Here is a 23873-nt window from a genome sequence, read left to right on the forward strand (position 1 = left end):
AGTCTAGACTTAAGTGCAGTTTAGACTCCAACACTCATTTTAATTTTAAGGAAATTCCCAATTATTATCCGATACTTTGGTCACTGAACTTTAAAATGCGACAATTCAATATATGAACTTTCAAAACATGACAAATTAGTACTTATTATTAACTAGACGTTAAGTGACATTTGAAAAGACACAAATGCCCTTCGAGTGTCATCTAATTTTCTTTATCAACCATGCAAGCGTTGATAAGAAAAAAACAATCCCAAAGCAGAAAATTGGGGTCATCAGACTGCCCATTGAGACGTGACCCCAACTTTCTTGAATAGAAGGAAAAATGATTTGAGATTGTTCATTTTCTATCAACGTTTGGATGATTAATAAAGAAAATTAGATGACACTTTAAGGGCATTTGTGTCTTCTCAAATGCCACTTAAACGATTATTCATCAGCAAGTATTGGATTAGCACGTTTTGAAAGTTCAAGTATTGAATTGTCGTGTTTTAAAGCTTGGGACCAAAATGTTAATAGGCCCAAAGTACAAGGTACAAATCAGAATGTTCCCTTAATTTTATTAACTTGCCCAACCCAACCCTCTCTTTCTTACGCTCTTCTTTTTTTCTCTCCTCCATCGCCCGTCTTCCTCCTCCCTCTTCATTTGTTCCCTCATTGCCACTGCAACTAGAAACCTAGAACCAGTGGAAATTTGACCTTTCTCAGGATCTCCATGACATCTGAGTTCTTAGTTAATCTCCCTCTTTCTGCCTAGATGAAGCATAAACTTGTTTGATGTAAAGACATGCTACTTGAGGTTGATCCCTAAAAAAACTCAAGAATGTAAACAATGCATCTTATTTCTGAGATAACCCATCTCATCCTCCTCCTCTCTCGTTCAACCACTGTCGCTGCAACCAGAGAACCAAACATTTCTCCTCTTTGTATCCCCTGCAAATTGTAGCTCCATGGAATGTTGGTGGAAAATTGCCTCCGATTTGCTTAATAGAACCTTATTTAATTCCTTCTCTTGTAGATGTCAAGAATTTGTTCGACTGAACGTGGGAAATGTTTCAGGAGTAGATGGCCTCGCAAGAAAAAGGTTAGCTATCATTTGAAAGACTTTGAATGTTATGGTCCCAAATAGGATGTAAACGTAAAGAAAATTAATTCTCAATTAACAAAGATAATTATCATAATGGTTTAATTAAGAGGAGAATTACAACTTAAATAAACTCTTAAATAATACTTGATCTCCATTATAATCCACTATATACTTTTGTGCGTAAAGACTTCAATTAACAATCTTTTATTCTTTCCCTAATACTTAGGTGGGTGGACCCACTAACGGATATGTGACATTCCCTGTCCCTTGAAAATGACATTGTCCTCAATGCCAAAGTTTTTAACAAGTCTAATTCAGCCCAATGATGTGTTCCCTGTATTAGATTTTTCAATGGTTCAATGGCTGCAATTAAGATCAACTCAAAATTTCTCTTAACGTATACATATTAGATTCTTTCAATGGACGTATAGGTTCTCCTTTGTGTCATTTGACACTAACCAAAGAGCATCATGCAATGGTGCTGCATATGTCGAGAGCAAAATGGCAGAAAGTAGGCACATGATAGGCAACAAAACGACTTGTAAATAGGCATCAACATCATCACTTTCCTTACTCCTAGTTGCTTTTGAACTGGTAATCCAAGCATGATTGAGGGCCGTCTGCTACCAAGGTGGATGGTTCATGCAACCCTACTCGAGTAACTAATACATGCTTTCTTTGCTCGAGGTTGAAGTGAGGGACAGCATGAACTCATGCTGGTGCTTGCAAGTGGTTCATTCTTCCATGGGAAAATCCTATTGCCACTAGTTTAGTAATTGTTAGACTGCATGCAACCGTATAAAATTCACTAGTTTGGCTAGTGACCATGTGCATCGAATCATAAAGTTCCTCAATAAAGACATTTCTACACCTTAACCACACCATAGGAATAGGACTCAGTTCAGATCCTCTTCAAGTTACTCCTTTAGTCTCCATCACAGAAATAGTAGCGTGCTCATGCCCGTGGCAAGAGTGATTAGTCAACAACTTCACCCTTTTACTTTGCCTGTGAAGACTCCAATTGCTCTAATATTTCCAACAAATTAACCTTCCATCATGTGTTTCATCAACTCCATTATGTGTGGTTGGTTAATGGCCAATAATCGGATCTTTCCTTGTACTTATGCAAGCTGGTGCTCAAATCCCGAAGAATGTCACACATCCATTAGTAGTATTAGGGAGAGAATAAAATGTTGTTAATTGAAATCTTTAGGCTGTGTGTGGTTGCACTGCAAATTTATTTGCACTAATACAAATGCATGGGAGTGCAAATGTAAAGAAATGCAAAATTTTGGTTTGGATTTTACTTTATTTTACTTCATGTCTTAATTTACTTTATTTGTATTGCAATCAAACACAATCTTATATATAAGGTGTGCACCAGATGTTTTGCCAACTAGACAAAGTCGAGGTGGAAGGACAAAGCCGTGCATTAGGATTTACAACCAAGAGAAAAAGTAAGAAGCCCGAGGAATTATTCCCCAAGTAGGTGCTCTGATGCTCAAATCAATTGAATAAAAAAGAAAGTGGTCGAGCCAAGCATGTTAGAATAGTAATGGTTCGAATAGAAAAGATGGTGCAATGATATTATGAGGGCTGAGTGTCCTAAAATGACAGGGCTTTGGGGTTGTTGGGATAAGATCCTCTATCGAGGTTTCTCCTTTTCCAACGGAGTTCGTTTCTTTATCCCAACTTAATCTTGCTCTCTCATCACGCATGATATTGATGTAACTAGCAAGAAGGCAGCTACGGGTCCGTGGCATCCTTAGCCAGTTCAGCCATCATGATCACTCTCAACCGCTCACAACATCCAAAAAAGTATTTTGAGCAAAAGGCTAGTGTTTATCGGAATGATGATATGATATGGCAGAAACTGGCATCGCATGCCATATTAATGGCAGCAACATTGTCAAACCGTTTCCTGGCCGTTTCTAGTGAGGTGTTGCACTGCTGTTTCCGATAAAAAAACACCTCACTGACAACAGCCACGGTAGTCATGCCTAGCGTCTGTTTCTGGCTTGGTTTCTACCCACCCAGGTGCGGAGCACATTAGTCCAGCCGTGGAAGCACTGGTTTCCAATTTTCTAACGGCCATCGGTTCTTATTAATTTAGAAGAAAACCAAACAACCAAAGGGAGGGAACATCTGAACAAGCGAGCAAATAGAAGTAATCAAGCGGGAAAACAGAAAGAAGAGATGGCAGCGGAAGATAATGGAGAGTTCTATCTTCGGTACTACGTAGGGCACAAAGGTAAGTTCGGCCACGAGTTCTTAGAGTTCGAGTTTCGTCCCGATGGAAAGCTTCGCTACGCCAACAACTCCAACTACAAGAACGACACCATGATCCGTAAAGAAGTCTTCCTCACTCCCGCCGTCCTCAAAGAATGCCGCAGAATCATATCTGAGAGTGAGGTTCGTCTTCTCTCGATCTCCCTCTCTCTCTCTCTTCTTGCGCGTCTCTTCTTTTCCTCTGTGAAATTTGGTTCAGTCGTAGGTGTTTTTAGGGTTTCTGTATCTTTATCTATCTCTGTTGGTTAATCTCCTTTGGAATACTTAATAAAGTTTGGTTGGATTATGGAGAATTTCAGATAATGAAGGAAGATGATAACAACTGGCCCGAACCCGACCGTGTTGGGCGTCAGGAGCTTGAGATTGTGATGGGGAACGAGCATATCTCGTTTACTACTTCGAAGATTGGGTCACTCGTTGATGTTCAGAGCAGCAAAGATCCCGAAGGACTTCGCATATTTTATTACCTTGTTCAGGTAAGTAATTGTATAATCATAACTGACTAAGGCAAAGAAGAGATCCTTTTGCACTAGTGAGCTTGCTTGGATGTTTGGATTTGTTTTTTCTGTGACAATTAGCCAACCTTCTACATCATTGATTGTATTAATTAGGTGGATTTTGAGAGCACAAAAGTCTGTCAAACAAATATTAACATCATGATTAAGGGTACGGTTGATTATAAACAAATTAGGTCGGGATTTCAGAAGATTTGGAAGGGACCATTGCGTGTTGCAATGGTAAAATCTCAGCCTGAGAAGCATGAGAATGTCAGTTCGAGTCTGAGAGCGGCCATTCTGTGCCAAAAAAGCGCAAAAGTTAGCTCCATGTCTATATCATCATTCCATCCCTCGCAAGACCCCGGATAGCAGGGGGCCAATATTAGTCAATGGTCCCCATTTTATCGGAGGTGTTGTTTTCTTAGTGCGGGAAGGGAAATGGGCTTTTTCTTCATCACTTGTTGGTTCATTATGTCTTACTAGATTGTGGTTGGATTTTAAACCCCATGGAAAAATTATGCTGCAAACTTTCTGCAGTGCCTTGGAGTTGATAGAAAGGCATAAGATTTTCTGTGATGAGTTTGATCTGGAACTGGATAATAAATTTGCTCTTTTCCTCTCCTCCGTTCTAAATAGTGTTGCATGGACATAGACACAGTATTTGGAATTTGACATATTTCCAAGTGTTTGGCAAGATGAGAAAATATGGACTTGTAGACACGTCCATGGAAAAGTATATACTATTAAAATAGTTTATACTTTTTGAATTCTAACATTATATGGTTATACCTGCAATTAGAGGGTTTACAACATTGCCTTTTTTTTCCAAGTAACGTTTGAGATGAAAAATGACATTCATCTTGCACATTAGCTGTTCATTTACATCAAATAATCCGGGAGACAAAAAGGAAACGATACATACAAAAATGATTCTAAAAGAATTTAAGTTTACTTCTTTTGTGGGGTTTTACAGAGCTTGAGTCATGTAGGGGTTGTTCTGTACTGTGGATATTCTGTGGATTGTTCGGTACTAAAACATTGCCACGCCCATTAGGCATTCTTTTAGGGGTGTGACATGTTTTAAAATCATATGTGGATGGTTTTGGACCACAGGATATCACATTTCTTGAACCACCCAAATCTTGTTGATTGGTCTAGACTGTGGTAAATTGGATGATTACCATATGTAATGTAATAAATTATTGAAATATTTCATTTAAAATTTTTCTAACAATACATCCTCACCACAGTGCAGAACACCGTATGTTCAAACCATGTGGTTCTAACCATGCCACAATGGGGCTCAATAGATTCAAAAACACCAGACATTAGGCCACAATACCAAGCCCCCCCCCCCCCCCCCCCCCCCCCCCCCCAAATTAGATGAAAGGGTTGAGTTGGTTTCTTTGGGTCTCTCTTTGTCACTGTGCTACCCTCGCTTAGTTAACCTTTATAGAGTGATGGCCTTTGAGATGTATATGTTACATCAATGACTATAGACCTCTTTTTTCCCTAATGGAAATTTGCTATCAAAATAAAAGGCTAAAAGGGAAAAGGGAGAAAGAAAACAAAACGATTCAAAGGAGCTTTGTTTATGAACTGTATGATGTTTAAAAGCCTATGCATAATGCACTTGAATTAATGAAATTATAATTACATTGACTATGATATCTTGTCATTTAATCAAAGGGAACTGATTAGTGTGGAAAAAGGGTGGAACGGGAACATTTTTGTCAGCTACCTCTATAGCTTGCAAGAAATGGATTGGGGTCCTTTTATTAGTCAAGAATCTAGCAAATGAAAGTTTGTGGATTTTATATTTGAACCTGACCTCATTTTCAATGCTTCGCTTTTCCTCTTTTTCATGGTAACGGGTGAGTATCATGTTCCCTCTAAATATCATAAATCAGAGAGGTGAATCAGGTGATAAGGGAGATTTGGTCTTGTTGACTTGGGTTACAATAACAAAAGTGTGAACTTGGTTTCCCCATTTAGTAAGCCTATGAGGATAGGTGAGCCACTCAGGATCCAATAAACATCTTTGAGTTCATGGTAGTTCTTGTTGGATTCAAGTTCACTATTTATAGAAAGTCAGTTTTTTTTTTTTTATCAATATATTTATAGAAAGTCAGTTGCCATCAACTTATGAGAGTTTGAAAAACTAAAGCTGGGCAGTTATAAAAAATAAATCAATAAATAGATAAAACTGAAGCTGGGATTCTTCTTTGCTTGAGGAATTGCATCCTGAAGTGTTCTTTTTACTGGCTCCAATCTGGATATGGTTTCACACATTTTATGCCCAAGATGTTTGTATTCTTGATTATTGTAGAAATGGAAAATGCTAGAGAGGCCGGTCGAGTGTAGTTTCAAAATGAGGGAAAAATTCACAGATTAAAATGTTTTTCCAGTGCATTATGTGTCATTATGGTATTCAGAAATCATAAAATTCGTGAGTTTCTTGAATGATGAATTGCTTTGTTTTTGAAGTTGAGGGGAAGAGAAGGGCATGTTATAATAAGTAATAGTAAAGTCAAGGGTTGGAGAATTGAAGGAATCTTCAATCGGCCTTCAGGAGTCCCTTTTCCATTTTAGCAATGATTTCAACGTTACTAGGTCTTTTAGACTATGAATAGGTAGAGTTTTACTTATGCCTTTACATATCAAAGGTTTTCATAGAACTAGTTACTTTTTATTGAAACTCCAGATTTTATTAAGTGGAAAAGATGATACACTAGTAGTATGCCAAGCACCTCAAGTGTCAGCTTACGCCCCAAAGAAACTGATTCCTTTTATCTCTCTGTTTCACTAGGTGATTTGGTATAGCTTGGTTTGGAAGCTTTATAAACACAGATATAGAGAAAATGATACAAGCAGTACTAGGCTGAAAAGAGATCCAAAAGTTTCTGTTGCGTTATAGATGGATTTACATCTATACCTGGCCCTTGTGTCCCCCATAAGAGCTGCTCCCTGGTTACTCCGGTCAGTGCAAGGGTATTTGCTAATGAATTAGCGGAATGATGTATCCATCAGAACGAGCAGTTCAGATTGGATGCTAATGAAAGTGATTCTCTTAATCACCTGTCAAATTAACCAAGGGCCCTCCTTTTTGTTCTCCATCCAGCAAAGGGTGACCTTGCAGTCCCCTTCAACCGTCAGATTTGACCATCCTAATGAGTGGACTATTTTCGGGCCTTGAATAAGTGCAATAATTTCAGCTTTTATTGAGTTTCCTTCTCCAATTGGCCCTGTGAAGCTCATAATGATATTTCCATGATGGTCTCTTACAAACACCCCCTACGCACGAGGGTCTCAGGTTGCCAAGGCTGCATCCATCAAGGTTAAGTTTTGATTTCCTCCTCAGTGATGCTAACCAAGTGGTATTAATAGAATTCTTTCTATGAGTGAGTGAAGCTTACCACCATGGCCCATCCCCTTAAATATATAATCAACAGTCAATCTTTTGAACTCTTTGCTTGTCAACACCCAGTGAGCTGTCTTCACCATGACGTTCTCCATTATGGTGTCTTCATCTTTAGTTTTGTTGTCAACTAGTAGCATTCTTTTCACACCAAAGGATCCAAAGCACTAATGCTCTAGTTCATGACCAAAGAAATTCCTCCCTTTTTGAGTTTGGGGGCATATTTGAGTTCTGTGAACTTTTTTGAGGTTTCTTAAAGTTGTGTTCAGTTGTACAGAAACTTGTACAGTGAGCAGATATGTTTGTTTTTATCCTTTTGATTAATTCAATTTTTACTTTACCTTTTCAAAAAAAAGGACATGACAATTTGATTCAAAGAGGATAAAGAAATCATTCTGTACCTTCGATGAGGAGCAAGAAAGAAAGAGATGGTCAACACTTTTTCTGTTGATAAATAACAGAGTACTTGTAATTAGTTGGTAGTCAACACTTCATGTAGTTCTGATATTTTCTTTAGAGTGAGGCTGCACCTCGAGCCTCCCTTTGGGTTTATGTGTAACAGATCTCTCTTTGATTAATGAATTAATTCTGAATTATCAAAAAAAAGAAGTTGGTGGTCAACACTTTCCCCACAACCAAGGCAAAGAGCACACATGTGGAAAGAGGCACCATGATTTCCTCATTGTTTGAGAAGTGTCACACATGTTAATGATCTTGAAAGCAACTTCTCATATGAATGCTTTTATGATCTTGACTGCCCAACGCTTTGCTTAATGCAACATAGCTGGCTTTACAACTGTTTTATAAAATTTTCCTTTCAATCTAAATGTTTTTCGCCTATCACATAAAACCAAGGTTCAAAGTTTCGATACGATACACCCCGTATCGGGTGTATTGAACCCATGTAGTGATCATCAATATTACCATCTGCCCCTTCCATTTTCAAGAGTTCCAATTGGGTTTGCATGTCTGTGAACTCATCAAAGTTTGGTTTAGGGTTTTGTTCACCTTCAACTGAGTTACCTAAAAATTGCTCAATTGCTAGTTAGTTTTTATTTTTTTCCATGGTACCTTTGTATACCAGTCAATAGATTTTTTTTTTCTTTTTAAATTTATAACCACCATTTTGTTAAAATTAGAGTTTGACAAGCATGAGAACATGGGTTGTAGTCTAAAGCAGCCACTGTGTGCAAAAAATACAAAAGGTTAGGTCTGTATCCAGGCTACCCCACCCAAAGACAGGTTATACCAGTTAATAAAGATATAGAAGATTCCACAGACATTGTGACTCAGGTTAGAGTAGAAAGCAACTTAGCTGACAAGGAAAATGAAACTTTTTTTTTTTCTTTCACAAGAAAGGCAGAAAATATCTGAAAAATCCGAAGGTAACAAGGAAGATAATACTGAACCAGAGACGTCATTGGGACAGGTTTGAAAGAAGATGAAATGTTGGTTAATAAGGGGATTAAAGGAACTAAAAAGTTTCGCAGAATAAGACTTAAAAGAAAGAGGAATTATAAAACGAAGCCTCTAGAGGATAAAGACGAAGAAGAGGGTGTGGTTATTAATGAAATACACCAGATTAACAAAACTGTGGACATGGAAAAAGGTGGTGGCTGTAGAGGTAAAGTTTAGCAAGGTACTGGGACTGAGATTTATGGGAGGTGAAGAGTATGCAAAGAAAACTTTTAAAGAATTAGAGAAGTTTCCTATAGCAAGCAATTCTGGAATTCTATCATCTGGTCTATATTTAGAGACTGAAGATGGCTTAGATATCAGGCCAGAGGAAGAGAGAAAGGTATTGGACAAGGAAGGGGGTGAGGCGGAGGCTGGTTTGGTTCTGGATAAGAATGCAGTGCTAGAGCTGGAAAGAACTAATGAATGCTCCAAGGAGTTGAACGAAGCTAACAGAATTCCGAATTCTGTAAGAAAGTTTAGAAGCCAGGAACACAATCAAACTGTTTGTTTTTTTTTTTTTTTTGATCAATAACTTGAAGATTTCATTAGAATATGCAAGAGGTAGAAAGTAAAATACAAAGAGGTAGAGAGCAAAGACTGTGAGAGATAAAATCTCTTATCTCTCCCCAACCCACCCCAAAAACATTTACAATTGTGCCCAGAACAAAAAATCTCTCACCACCCCTTGTTTAGCTTATGCATCAGGCCATCAGCTATAGAATTTGCATCTCTCTTAACCATCCAATTCTTGGAAAACAATCAAGCTGTTAAGGTTTCAAAAGTTTTCGCAAGGCTAAAAGGAGGCTAGTCAAAGAGAAGCTCCAAGAAAAGTAATGAAATTTTGAACCAAGACAAAGGAAAGGCTGATTAAGGGAGGCAGGGTGTTTTAGTTTGTAAATTGGGTTTAGAGGATGCCAAAATGTTTGATAAAGGATATTGGTAGTTTTTTTGTTTTTTTTTTGCTGAGACAGAGCTGGGATTGTTTTTCTTTTTTTTTTTCCTAAGCTGAAATTTTGAAAGTTGTTTAGGATTTGGGTGTCTTTTGTATTTGGTTTTCTTGGGCATGGGAATTTGTCATGTGTGGGTTTTGCTTGGTTGTGAATTCTTGTTTCGGCTTGGGTTTAAGCTGGGTGAAATCTGGATGCAGCTTGTTTTTTTCTTCTCTCGGGTGATTGCTGGTCACCTTTCTTGTACCTTCTTTTTGTTTTTCTAATAATTTTTTTTTATTACAAAAAAAAAATACCAGTCAGTAGATTATCGGTTGGATTTCTCTGAAATTGGCAAGTACTCAGTAGGAGTCTCTTTCATCTTCTTTTTATTCATTGTGGTTACAAGAACCATTTGTACATCCAGTTCAAGTAGTAGCAAAAGTTTTGTTGTAAATTGTAATTTTTGTGCTGCCATACTGCAGGAAATGGGCCCACCATCTGTTATCAGTTATTTACAAATGATTTCTCTTTTTTAAAACTATGAGCATGGGGGGGGGGGGGGGAGGGGGAGGCCATTACACGAAGCAATGACCCATCACTTTTACCTAAAGGTAATAGATATAAAGAGGGCAAATCCTTAATTATTTGTCAAAATATAAATGTATTTTAAGACTTAAGTGTACTAACTTTTATTAGTATATAGAAAGTATAAATAGCGATATCATTTGTCTTTTCACTGGGATAGAAATCAGTCCACGAAAATTAGAAGCTTTTAGAATGTTGTGTATCTAAAGCCTGTAGCATCCCTGGGTATAATATCAACTACGGTCATTGAATCACTAGGGCATTCTTTGTGTACATGTATAACTTGGCCATGATTGTACACAAAATGTTGGTTATGTTTAGATTCAATACAAAATGTTGGTAAAATAAATTGTTTAAGTTTTATAGCATGCATACGAGTAGTGTTCTACATCAATGCCAGACAAAACTAATATCAGGATATATAAAGCAGCGACTAATTTTGTTTGACATGTATGCAAGTCAAGTAATTTCCCTATCGAGGGACAGTGTATTATACAAGTGGTGGTTGACAATTCTATATAACATGCTCTCATGATAGTGTGTCTTTCTGTTGCAGGATCTCAAGTGTTTTGTCTTCTCTCTTATCTCACTCCATTTTAAGATCAAGCCTATCTAGTCGAGGATCACTACCTTTTCATTACGAGGCCAGTGGGAAGAATTGCAATTTGTTTTCAAAGCGATGCCGGCATTGTTATGCTTTTTGGATCTGTTTTCTGGCCGCAAGTGTCTACGAGGTTTGATTTGGACTTCTTGGGTAGTAAATGGATGGAATGGATTCAGGTTTCTGGCTGTGGGTGTCTTGTACAAACTTTTATCTAGTTTATAAATAGCATTGATCGGCATTATATCCTGATATCCAATTAACGTGCTTTATATTACTCTTTGTTGATGCTTGGTAAATTACCTATACATGTCAATGGAAGTCGAAAGAATGGAAGACATTAATTGGTAGTTTTTATGACTGTTGGAAACTTGGCTTTGGCCCCTTCAATGGTATCCCCCCCTTTTCCATTCCAGATCAGCGTTAGTTTGAGATATGCATGTATTCTTTGAATTTTTAATCTCTCTTGTGTGTTTACACCAGTGTTTTAGAACCACGATTGAGCTAGCTGGTCGGACTGTTCAACAGTTTTTAGGTGGGTTTTTAAAACCTCCTAATTTAGTCATTTGAGCCTTAGATTTCATGTTATTTGTTGAATCTATGAGGTTTTTGTGAGTTTTCCTAATATGTTTTTGCCCATCCTTAACCTGAAAATCTTGGGTGCAATACTGAAATCGTAGTAATCCAACCCTGGTCAACAATAGTTTTTCGAGAACTAAAGGATTATTAATATAATAGAAAATTTTCTCATGTGACAAATAAAAGAGATGTTTCTAATATACGGCTGAGACGTGTTGTGAGACTGAGGTTGGTGTGAACGTGTGAAAAGCAGATCTGGAGCCGTGTTGTCAATGGGCTGAATTTGGGTTGGGACGTTCTTAATAGTATTTGGAATCTAAAAATCCCCATAAGATAAAGGTTTTCATGTTCTTGCTTCTTAGCAGCAAGCAAGGTTTAAAGGATTGGAAACGCAAGGTGTATTGGAAAGTTAATTTTAAGAGGCGTATCGGGATACGCTTTAGATATGCATGGATATGGATGAAAAATCAAGATACGTATCAATATGCTAGAAAACTCTAAAAGATCTTAAAAAATATATTAATAATAATAATTATAAATTTTATATGATTATAAATAAGTTATTATATTAATAACAATAATTATAAATTTTATATGATTATAAATAAGTTATTTAAATGCAAACAAACATAATTTAATAGTTTATGTAAAATGTAACACAATTAATAACCATTGAAAAATAATGGAAAATTTATACATTAATTTTCAAATAATCGATATATTTTTTAATACTTAATTAATTTATAATTAATAAAGAATCCTAGCATTTATCAATAAACATGGAACATCCACTAAGAAAAAATAAAAACTTACTTAAAACAAAAAATTATATGACCATAATAAACAAATTAGTGTGGCTTAGTGATGAACATATATGGTCATTACTCATTAGAACCTAATGACTAAGGTTCGAATATTGTTATCACTAAAACTTTAGATTTTATGCTTACAATTATAAGAGCTAAAATTAATGGCTAATGTAATTAATGAGTAACAACTACATTAATGAGAGAAAGAATCATTAATTAATGAGAGAGGATTAGAGAGAATTGGGCATTAAATGTAGATTAATGAAAAATAATGATAAAAAAACTCTCTAAATGAATTAAGTGTATTGGACTGTTTTGGGCTTGTATCTATGGGCCCATTTTGATCGATACATACAAAAAGAAACAAGAAGACAATTTCTACACGTTTTGCATATCGGACCTTTGTCAGAACGATACGTAGTTGATACGAAATTTTGAACTTTGGCAGCAAGTTACCTACGAAAAGAAATTTAATCAATAAAGGTTTGAAGATAGATGGTACATGCTGCCACTGTGGAGAAGAGGAAGATATTATCCATATATTCAAAGATTGTGATTATGCGAAGCAAGCCTGATCTTACTGGGCCGATAAATGATGCATCCATGTATGATTGGTGGACTTGAATTGTTGGGATGAAGTGCCCATCTGATGCTCTATTCAAAGAAAATGCGTTGTAATTTGCTAGTTTATTTGAAAAACCAAAAATGACATTATTTAATAATAGCACTACTCAACTGCCTATTCTCCTTAATAAGGCCCACTCCTATTTTTTGGAGATTAATGTAAGTCTTTTAAAAGAGGAGATTGATTCTAGTGATGAAGTTTGGGGCCCAATTATTTGGGGCCCAATTATTTGGGTCTGCCCTATCAAGATCAATTTTGATGTCTCGGCGCAACTTGGGAGGTCACTGTTCCATCGCTTGCATTGTATCGGTATCACTACCATTTACTCTGCCGAAGCTTGGGTTCGATGGGAAGCACTCAACATTGCCATCAACTTCAGAGATTACCATGCCATCCTTGAAGGAGACTCGAAATTCATCATCATCAATTGTTTGAAGAAGGGTGTGAACCCACCGTGGAGATTGCATAAGATCATTGAGGAATGCCATCATGTTCTATCTCCTTTAAACTCAGGTATCTCTTTTTGTCATGTTTTTTCTTAAAGCAAATTCGGTAGTGAATTGGTTGGGTCGTGATACTCTTATTGCAGGCGTTATAAGTTTGGATGTTTTGCCTTGTCTCTTAATTTTATTTGCTTCTGTGATGTTTGGGACGTGCTACCCATCTTGTGTATCCCCTTCCAATCATTTAGAAAAAAAAAAAAAAAAACCAATCTGAGTTGGGATGGTGGGTCAAGGTAGGTCCAGTCCTGACCTAAACGCAAGCTATAGGGTTTGTTGAAACTAACAAGTAATATGTTATGTGCCTTAGGAGAATACACCCCTAAAAACTAGTTGTTAGAGGGAGGGAATCCGAGTACATATATACCCCACAACAGCATCCCATACTATCAACATGGGACAAATGGATCATAGTATTTCACCACGCTCTATAGTCCCGACATCCACGTAGGCTGGCTTTGCATTAGTCCACCTAGTCCTGGTCGAACACTGCAATACCGACATCACCACCTACGTCACACGATTGCAACTGGGAGGCATGATATAGGCTCTGATACCATTTGTTATGTGCCTTAGGAGAACTCACCCCTACAAACACATATATATTCCACAACAGCATCCCATACTACCAATATGGGATACCTCACATTAGTATCCCATACTACTAATACGAGACAAATAGACCATAACATTCCACCATGCTCTACAGTCCCAACGCCCACGCGGACTGGCTTTGCACTAATCCACCTAGTCCCATTTGCAATACTGACGCCACCATTTGTCATAATCCCAAATAGGGTGTAATGTGAATTTCGTCTACTTCTAGGGAGATGAAAACCTCCAACAAATAAGAATATCAGTTATAAAAGATAATTCTCATAATGTCTTAATTGAGAAGAAAAATACAACTTAAATAGACTCTGAAACAAATTCCTAAAATCTTGATTCCAACATTAATCCATGTATCCTACTCAATACAACCATTATCCACATAATTTCCCAACATGACATTACTACTTAAACTCAACTTATAACTCTTAACTGACCCATGTAAATATTTCTCCATAAAAATCTCAACAATTGATCCTTATCCACCCAATGACTCCCCAAGTTTCTCTAATAACTTTGACCCATGGGCCCCGTTAGTGTGTCCGTGACATTCTCACCCTCTTAAAATTGACCTTGTCGTCAAGACCAGAGCCTCCAACAAGCCAAACGCAGCCAGCTTTGACATATATTGTGATGGTAAGAATTGGGGCAGATGAGTGTTCGTCTCTGCTTTCTGGCGACACCAATGGGTGTCTTAGTAGCATCCCAGATCATCTTTTCCATGCTTATGGATACAATTCATGGCCTGAGTATTTGCAAGAGATGACGCCACGATGAGACTCCTTTTTACATCTCTATTTTTGTCATTTACTGCAATAACACACCTTCTCTTAGCCGCAAATAGTTTCCATCCAATCTCCGCAAATCTTGTGGGAACAGGTAGAGTGTGACATTTAAAGCATCAACTACCACTCTATCCATTAAGAGCTGCAAACTTGATGCTGTTTGTATAATTTGTAGTCCAAATTCCTTCAAAACCTCAGACCCTCTGTATAGCATTCTCCTGAGAACCTCTATTGTCATGACCAAACCATTTGCATTTAGCGAGAGGGTGACACCACCTGTCATCCACTTAGCTTCTAAAAACTCTTGGCTCAATCCTCTATATTGTTGATTGCTTACAGCTCCCAACGGTGATGTATAAATTATCTGCTGATTATCTCTAGAAGCCATTGCAATAACATAATGGCTAAGCTAAAATAAGCAACATGTAATGAAAGAACAACCACGCGTGATGCTTATAGAAACCATGAGAAGGCATATTTTCAATCCCAATTGTTGAAAGCGTTAGCATACACTTAATACTTAGTGAGGAATTGTGATACCTGCTCCAATGAATCCCATTCAGCCACCCAGCACCTAACGTTAACAACCTCAACACCTGGCGAGAATCCATCTTTAAACTGCAAAACTAGCATGTCCTTTACCAAATTTTTTTGGGTCACGTTGCTCCTGGATAGGCAATTGGTTTGCAACGAGAATTCTTTTTTCTGCACAGCAAACGATATGGCATCTGAACCTCTGCAAATAATAAGTAGAACAGTGGGGGGAATCTGTAGATTCGAAGATGACCTGCTTTAGATTAATCGATGGGGAAGAGTAGCAGAGTCATGGCTGATTGTTGTTACAATGGAGAGAGATCTCAGGCCCGCTTTGAGTAAAGATCCCAATGGAGGAGTCTGTGGATGAAGGATGCTTCCATTTCTCTAAGGTAGACTTTTCCATCCCTCTTCCTAGTTTGGGTTTCTTCCCTTGAATTGTCACATTCTCTACCAACCTTTTGAGCTTTCGACCACTGGAGACGCTCCTTCCCGTCATCGGAGATGGCTTCAATGTTCTCTTTGGTGTATACAACCGTGTAGGCTTTAGGTAGACCCTCTGTTGTGCCTATCTTCTCCTCTTCTTCTTCATGACCGTCTTTGTTGAGAGCCATCACAACTAAGGTTGAGACTTTTCTCTGCCAATGAGAGAAATTAGAGTTACAAGAAAAGCTCATGGAGTTGTTCCTGTTAGGGTGTTATGTAACAGACCAATCACATGACTCTTGCTGTGGTTGATCTCCATTGGATCTGCATGGTGAATAAAAAGCTTCAAGTTGATCAAGACGAGCTGAGAGACTCCAACACCCTAAACTTGTCTTGCTTCGTCACCAACAATCGAACCTTTGTTGTAGTTGGAAAAGCCGGTGCTCACAACCGGGATCCATGGCTGGCTCTAATACCATTTATTACAGTCCCAAATAGGATGTAACGTGAATTCTGTCTGCTTCGAGTGAGACGAAGACCTCTAAGAGATAATCTCAATTGTAAAAGATAATTCTCATAATTTCTTAATTGAGAAGAAAAATACAATTTAAATACTCTCAAACAAATTCCTAACAACTTGGACCCAACATTAATCCATGTATCCTACTCGATTCAACCACTATCCACATAATTTCCTAACATGACCCAACTACTTAAACTCAACTTGTAACTCTTAATTGACCCAATGTAAAATCTCAATAACCGTCCCTTATCCACCCAATGACTCCCCAAGTTTCTCTAATAACTTTACCCATGGGCCCATTAGTGGGTCCGATGTTACGATCCATTTGTCCTATGTTTGTAGTATGGGATGTTAATATAACGGGATGCTATTATAGGGTATATATGTATTTGAGTTCCTTCCTTCTAATAACTAGTTTTTAGGGGTATTTTTCTCCTAAGCACATTATATAATAACCCTCTAACAACTAGATTTTAAGGATGAATTCTCCTTAGACACATAACATAATAGCAGAGGTAGAACCTATTTAATTTTGATTGACAGTTAACAATATTGATGCATACTCATCCGACCCAATGACCATGGTCGTAACTTCCTCAAAACCCAACCCTAGCTGTTGGAATTTTGTATTGCTTATGTAATCTTACTACATCAGTGCCCCAAATAATTGTGTGCAGCCATTTGTCCTCCCACACAAACTGCACCCCTAACACGGGATAAACTTTAGCTCGTTCTGTTAGTTCCAAAATTTGCCCAAAAGCTCCATTCCCACCCTTGATTGAGACGTGTACCCTTACCCCTATTCTCTCTCTCTCACACCCATTACGATTAGGGTTTGATATTATTTTTTATTTTATTATTTTTTGTTTTTCAATTCAAAACAGAGAAGGGAACGTTATTCACTACCACCGCCATCTCAGGCAACCACTAGCAACAATAAACATGTGGTGCGCTTTTTCCCCTCTTCCATTCTATTCTTTTTTTTTTTTTCCCTTTTTCATTTGCATTTTCCCTCGGAAATCCATATACAAGGTCTGAAATGTTGGGAGAAGGTTTAACAGGTTTTGTTGTAGAGTCCATTGGCTGAAAATCTTTGCAAGAGAATGTAAGCAGATAACGTGGACCTGAACGATGCAACTGGGATTTTGCTTCTAGAATCATACCAGAAGGGAATGAGAAAATCAATTGAAGTCCTAAGTGAAATGTAAATGTGGGATTGCCGCACAAATTCCTTGTTCCCAAAAATATTCATTTATTTCTTTTCAACCTCATTAATTTGACAACTCCAAAACAAGTTCATTCATATAAACATCTATATCTATATATTAAAATGCAATGTGCCAAGGTGAAACTTTTATGCTTTGTAGTTTATTTTCAAATTCATCATCTTTTTCTTCTTGTTTCTTTTCAAAGGCATATATCTTTTTTCAGTTTTTCTTTAATTTTTTAATTTTAAAATTGAGCAAAATAAAAAGTGATCAATCATCTTTAACACTTTTAACACTCCTTATTTATACACCATTAAGTCATTAACTCTCTCTCTCTCCCCTCCTTTTTAATTTTTTAATTTTATATGCATTCATTTCAATTTACCCATAATTATATATATTAGTTATATTTGCATTAAATTGTAATTATTAGTAAAGATTAACTATATTGAAATTGAGATATTCAATAATATATTATTACACTAAATAATCTACTTCCATTCAAAAATTATATTCCATTTGAAAATAATAAAAACTAACTAACCATAATAAAATAATTTAGTAAGTTATTTAAATAAAATAAAAATAATTATTAATTATTGTTATTGATATAAATATTCTATTAATATAATAAAAATTTTAATTAATAAAAGGAATAAGATAAATCAAAAACTAATATCAATTTAAAATTAATATAAAACTAATACAAAATTATCAAAAAATTATTAGTTTTATAATTAAATTTTATTCATTTAAAACCAACTTAAGTTGTACTAAAAATAAAAATTTATAAAAATTTCATAAGGAATATTTAAATAAATTCAATATTTAGTATTTTTAAAAATTAATAAAAATATTAATTTTAAATATAGTTTAATTATTTTAAAATCAATTTAAATTTCATTTAAAAATAAGGAAAATTATAAAATCCTCATTTGGTTTTCTAACAATCCAATGAAACTTCCTTGTGTTGACCTTAACAAGCCTCCTCTATTGTTTTGAAAAAAGATGCAAATACCTTCCTTTCGTCAACATTCCAAATAAAAAATGTTGATGTAATACATTAATTTTACTTCACTTCAACCTTTTTACCTTATTTTGTCTAAGAAGAGTAAGGAGAATTATTCTTTGAAAATTATCTGAAAAAATAAATTAGTGAAGGATAAGGTTGAAACTTTAAATTATGTAAGATAATGCATTAACAATGATAAGGCTTCCATGTCTTTGTTGCTAAAAGTCCAGGGAAAGGAGGTATTTGCACTTTTTTCTAAAACTATAAGAGATGCCTTGGTTAGGGTAAAAACACAAAGGTGGTTTATAAAATTGTTTTAAGATGATGTTTTCTTATAATTTTACCTAGAAATAATACAAAAATAATAATAAACTAATAAAACTTAATAAAAAATTGTTTTTCAAAAAAAAAAAATAACATTAAGATACAAAAAATAATACAAATTTAGATAAAAAATAGAAAATTGACCGCTCTCACTAAAGCACGACTTAAAATGTGATTGGATAAACTAGATATAACCCCAAAAAACTAATATTTTAATTAACTTGGATATACACCACTTAATTGGAAATGTAGCTCCATCTTCAATTTTATTTATTTATACCGTAGATCGCACAGGTCCTGACTAATATATTATCGCACACCCAACTAATGACCTAATGTGCATAAGCTTCTATTCTAATTCTATGGCCCGGACCTGGAGTCTGGACACGAGACCAAAAGAACTGACCGGTCGATTCATGGGTTGACCCATGCTCCGGTTCATAAATCTGGTAGTGTTGGCGCTTTGCTTCCTCTCTCATTTCCCACACAACTCTGAAGTCTGAACAGATAAGGCTTCCCTCTTGTTTCTGCTCAAGCTCCTCTCTCTCTCTCTCTCTCTCTCTCTCATGAGTCGAAAAATTCTCTCATCTTAAGATCTCATTAACTCACTCTCATTGGCTCGTTCTCTTGTTTCTTCAATCATGGGTTCTAATGTACTCCCGCAGGTACTCTTTCCTCCTCACTTTCTTAGTTTCTTTTTTGTTTATTTTCTTCGTAGCTTATCGATTTGTTGATTAATATGCTTTTCTGTTTATAGGCTCTTGTTTCAGTCCCAAGGACTGTGTCTCCTTGTTCTTCAAAGAAGCAGCTACGGGTCTCTACTGTCTTTTCCTCTCGTTGGTCTTCCTTCAACTCTAACAGAATTACGGTTTCTAGGGTTTCTTCCAGTGGATTTGGCTTGAAAGTAGATCCAATTGCCGCTCGACGGAACAAATTACCATTCGTTGTAAAGGCTGAATCCAACTCTGAGGGAGAAGTTATTGAAACTACTGACAATTCTGAACCGGAGGAGACAGCCAATCCTGAAGTCCCCGCCGCAGAAACTGAGGTAGAAACAGAGGCCGAAGCTGCAGCGGCAGACGCTGAAGCAAAACCGCCTAGGAAACCCCGGATCAAGCTTGGAGAGATAATGGGGGTACTTTTCTTTGAGTTGATTATTTCATTTAATCGATTTATTTGTTTTCGTTGATCCCTTGTAGAATTTGGGATTTAATCGAATCCTTGAATTCCCTTTCTTGGAGTATTAGATTTTGAATAAGAGAGCTATTGAGGCATCAGAGAAGGAAAGACCCACTCCGGATATCAGGACTGGAGATGTTGTACTGATCAAATTGGTAACTGGGTCCCTGGTTTTCTATTTAGATATTGTTTTTTCATTTATAGAAAAAAAAAGCTTATGATTTTTTGTATGCAATCCACCCATAGGAAGTCCCGGAGAACAGGCGTAGGTTGTCCATCTACAAAGGTATTGTGATTTCCAAACAAAATGCTGGAATCCATACAACAATCCGAATTCGGAGAATTATTGCTGGTATAGGAGTTGAGATCGTCTTCCCTCTGTAAGTATTTGTTTATCAATATTGAATTGTCTTTCACGTGAATAGTTAAAACCGATTGGGCTAATTTTTCTTGTCTCTTCAATTGCTGTATATATGGACAATCAAACTTGACAAAGCTAGACTTCCTGATCAATAGACAGTGAAATATGACGGATATTGAAACACAGTTTCAAATATATAAAATAAATTGGATATATGAGATAAGTAGACTCATGCATAACGTTATTTTGCATTTTGAGATAATTGTGTTGGTTTCCTTTAACTAACTTAGAAAAAAATGTAAAGCCAAAAAACTTGAAAAACAATGAGTTCTTCATGTGTAATTGAATACTACCCTGGTAAATATATTGCAGTAATTTCAGTTTTTGGGTTGTTTCAGTCAAATTTATGTTGATTTGGGTTTTGTACTTTAAATTGTCAAAATTCTCTCTAATTTCAAACAGCAACCTGGTTTAGGCTATTCATTTCCTTGATGTCCGAAGTCCACACATTAGTCAAAGGGATAAATGAAAGGGAAAACAAAAAAATGGACTCCACTACAGTTTTATTGCAAAAATGTGTAGGTGTACATAAGCCATCTTGATTTAAGTTTGGGGCCTTAACATTTTAATAATCCTAGACTTTCCTAGTGTTTTAGAGTTTAGAATAGGAGTCATTACTTGGCATAATGGTAAATCTTGGGCTGACAAGTATGAGACCAATCCATCCCTCCCAAGACCCTAGATGGCTGGACCAACATTGGGTAATGGTTTTTTTTTTTTTTTCATTGAAGAGTTTGAAACGTTTGCCTTTGTTTTGCTATTGCTTTTGTTTTTAGTTGTTAATAAGTGGTAAATTTTGAACCTGTTCGGTTACAAATATAATAAAACATCAGATGATCGTGCACCATGTTGCTCATTTTCAAAAGAATCTCTATGCTAGCGTCATAAACCATCAGCCTAGGTCTCCAAACTGTTGGTATAGATTTTTACTGGTGGATGGCCAGCAGTCAATGTCATCAGCATTGGCACAGAGCTTCTCTGAAGAATGAAAATGAGCAACATGGGGCATGATTATTTTTGTGCTCCAAGTTACTTTTTTTGTGCCGTGGGTTCATTTTTCATTCTAAAAAGAGTGAGGCCCATGGCAGAATTTTGTAATCAAACGATCTCATGTTATTCATTCTTGCCTAGAATGAGTAAGAACTGGAAGAATGAGGCTCACAGAAGTTAACCAAACATGGCCTAAATTGACTTATAACCAAGTAAATCTTGTTTTCTAAATCCCCTGCATTTTGATTTGTTTCTTTTTGTTCTTTTCCTGTGTCCATGTAAAAGGAAAACTTGCCCTTTGAACAGGAGAACATTCGAAATATTGATGCCAAAATGACTTCAATTTTATGATACTCAGTTAAAAGTTTTATACAAACTGTTGAGTAATTTCTTTAACTTAGAAGCAAAAGCTGCATTCAGGACATGCAAAATGATTCTGAATGCCTAGGATGATCTTCACAGAAGATTTTCATTTATTCAAAACTAGTTTGAAAAAGCTGCCCTTTTTTGCTTGAGTTTCATATTATGCTCTCCTGGCTTTTTCTAGAGCACTCTCTGAGTTTCAATGGTTTTACCATGAAATTGAACATCTTTTGGCCCTACCTGGGAGATACCCCACCTGATAGACTGATTTGTTTTTCGGACATGATATATTTAGTTGGGCATCTATAAAGAGAAATTCTTGGTCACAAGATTCCTTAGACGTTTCCATAATTGGAAAGAAGTCCCACTTCAAAGGAGAACTGGGTTGAAACTGACAACGTAGCAGTAACTGTGGATGTTATGTGAATTGTAACTATGATTGTTTCTGTACTTGGCTGAGAGTAGACGTTAAGTGGTTCATTGCAAGTAATTTTATAATGTTTTGATATCAGGAATACGTATATACTATAAACTAACCCGTCTTAATTACAGGTACTCGCCAAACATCAAAGAGATAAAAGTTGTTAGCCACAGGAAGGTAAGGAGAGCAAGGCTGTACTATCTGAGGGACAAGCTCCCAAGACTCTCAACCTTCAAGTAAAATATCATCTTAGGAACTTTCGGCCTTCTTGTTGTTGCTTTCTCTCAAGGATTGTGAGAGCTGTAGTTTCTTGTCAACTGTGAATCAATGTTAGCCTTTTGTGGTAGATGGTTGGTGTTCGTGGAATGAACCAATATTCTGGCAATTTTTTTAGAATGGAGGGAAAGCCTATTGGCGTTTGTCGATCAGTTTTTTCTTATATAAACATTTGAAAGCGTAGAAAATATCCATTACGAGAAAGCAGAGTACAAATGAAAGCCAAAAAAAGCCATTCTCACGAGGCAGTTTTAGTGAGCCTGGTTCTCCTGAAAGGAAAGACTGCGTAAACACCGTGAGAACATGGTATCCATCCACACAATGGGAAGATCTGATTTTGCATATTAAATTCATAGAGAGATATTCCTGATGTGTGCAGTTGGATGCCGTGTTCTCAGGGTGCGTACAATTTTTCATTTTAGGATATCTTCTCTCTCTTTTTAGGGCATATTTGTCTAAATGCATTTATCTGTGTTCTTTTCATCAGTAAATTTATCTGAATGTGTTAAACAATTGACCATTTTTAGGGCATGCTTTGTTATTTTTGTAAACTTCCCCCCAATGGTAATTTATCAAATGATATCCATAGGAAAATTGTGGAACCCACAGATATCGATATCAAATGCACATAAGTTGATCAACTTATCCTCTCCACTCTCAACCAAAGGTTCAGCTAGGGGTAGATTTGAGCCGAGCCAAGCCGAATACTTGGTTATTCCAGCTTGGTTCATTGAAACTGTATTAGGCTCGAGTTTGAGTTCGAGCTTGGCTCGGTTCAATGCTTGTAAATTTGAGTTCGATTGCAGGTTATTTAAAAAAAATAAAATATGTATATATATATATATATATATATATAATTTTATATACAAAAAATTAAGAATTATAAAAATTATTTATTATTATATATAAAAAATAAAAAAATTATATATAAAATATTATTATTTAAAATAAAATTTTTTATTATATATTTATATGTATATGTATGTATGCATGCATGTATATAATAAAAAATATTTATTTATTATACTAGGCTCGTGAACCTCACGAGCCGAGTTTCACTGGTCTCGAGCTCAGCTTGAAGCTTGGTTTAAACCGAATCGAACTCGAATAGCTCGTGAGAAACTCGGCTCATGGCTATCACTAGGTTCAGCCCTCCAAACAAGGCTTACTCAATTCCACATAACTTGCAAATGCCCACTTATTTTTAGAAAACTTTTGGTTGTTTAGGTGCTTTCTTGCATATGACATGTTACTATGGGTGTGGGGTAAAATACCCATAACACAATGAAACCAGGTTAGAATTCATAAATTGATTTCCCAAATGTATTTATTCCCACCTTCCATATACAACATCCCCAGGTGAATTGGTAATCTTTCCCCATCTTGATACTAACCCGAACTATACAATCACATTGTGAATGTTGAGGT

At 36.3% G+C, this 23873-nt stretch overlaps 2 protein-coding genes across 2 annotated transcripts; both read left to right on the forward strand.

Moving 5' to 3' along the window:
• The first annotated feature begins 2834 nt into the window (after positions 1-2834).
• On the forward strand, positions 2835-11276 carry LOC148848361 (protein mago nashi homolog). Its single transcript, XM_088949912.1, has 3 exons — positions 2835-3496; positions 3673-3849; positions 10817-11276. Exons 1-3 carry the CDS (start codon positions 3281-3283, stop codon positions 10874-10876), a joined length of 453 nt encoding a protein of 150 aa, XP_088806038.1. The 5' UTR covers positions 2835-3280; the 3' UTR covers positions 10877-11276.
• A 7886-nt stretch (positions 11277-19162) lies between these two features.
• LOC148848362 (Ribosomal protein L19 family protein) lies at positions 19163-22597 on the forward strand. Its single transcript, XM_088949064.1, has 5 exons — positions 19163-19460; positions 19553-19930; positions 20043-20129; positions 20221-20354; positions 22301-22597. Exons 1-5 carry the CDS (start codon positions 19437-19439, stop codon positions 22407-22409), a joined length of 732 nt encoding a protein of 243 aa, XP_088805190.1. The 5' UTR covers positions 19163-19436; the 3' UTR covers positions 22410-22597.
• Positions 22598-23873: the final 1276 nt, after the last annotated feature.

The sequence above is a fragment of the Nelumbo lutea genome, chromosome 6 (assembly GCF_056320005.1).
Source record: "Nelumbo lutea isolate HS-2025 chromosome 6, American lotus-T2T, whole genome shotgun sequence".
Lineage (NCBI taxonomy): Eukaryota > Viridiplantae > Streptophyta > Magnoliopsida > Proteales > Nelumbonaceae > Nelumbo > Nelumbo lutea.

Excerpts from the sequence above, each read along its gene's own strand:
- LOC148848361 (XM_088949912.1), top strand. The coding sequence starts at position 3,281 with ATGGCAGCGGAAGATAATGGAGAGTTCTATCTTCGGTACTACGTAGGG. Across the intron at positions 3,497-3,672 it reads GAATCATATCTGAGAGTGAG|ATAATGAAGGAAGATGATAA; the intron begins GTTCGTCTTCTC and ends GGAGAATTTCAG. Across the intron at positions 3,850-10,816 it reads TATTTTATTACCTTGTTCAG|GATCTCAAGTGTTTTGTCTT; the intron begins GTAAGTAATTGT and ends TTTCTGTTGCAG.
- LOC148848362 (XM_088949064.1), top strand. The coding sequence starts at position 19,437 with ATGGGTTCTAATGTACTCCCGCAG. Across the intron at positions 19,931-20,042 it reads AGCTTGGAGAGATAATGGGG|ATTTTGAATAAGAGAGCTAT; the intron begins GTACTTTTCTTT and ends TTGGAGTATTAG. Across the intron at positions 20,130-20,220 it reads ATGTTGTACTGATCAAATTG|GAAGTCCCGGAGAACAGGCG; the intron begins GTAACTGGGTCC and ends ATCCACCCATAG.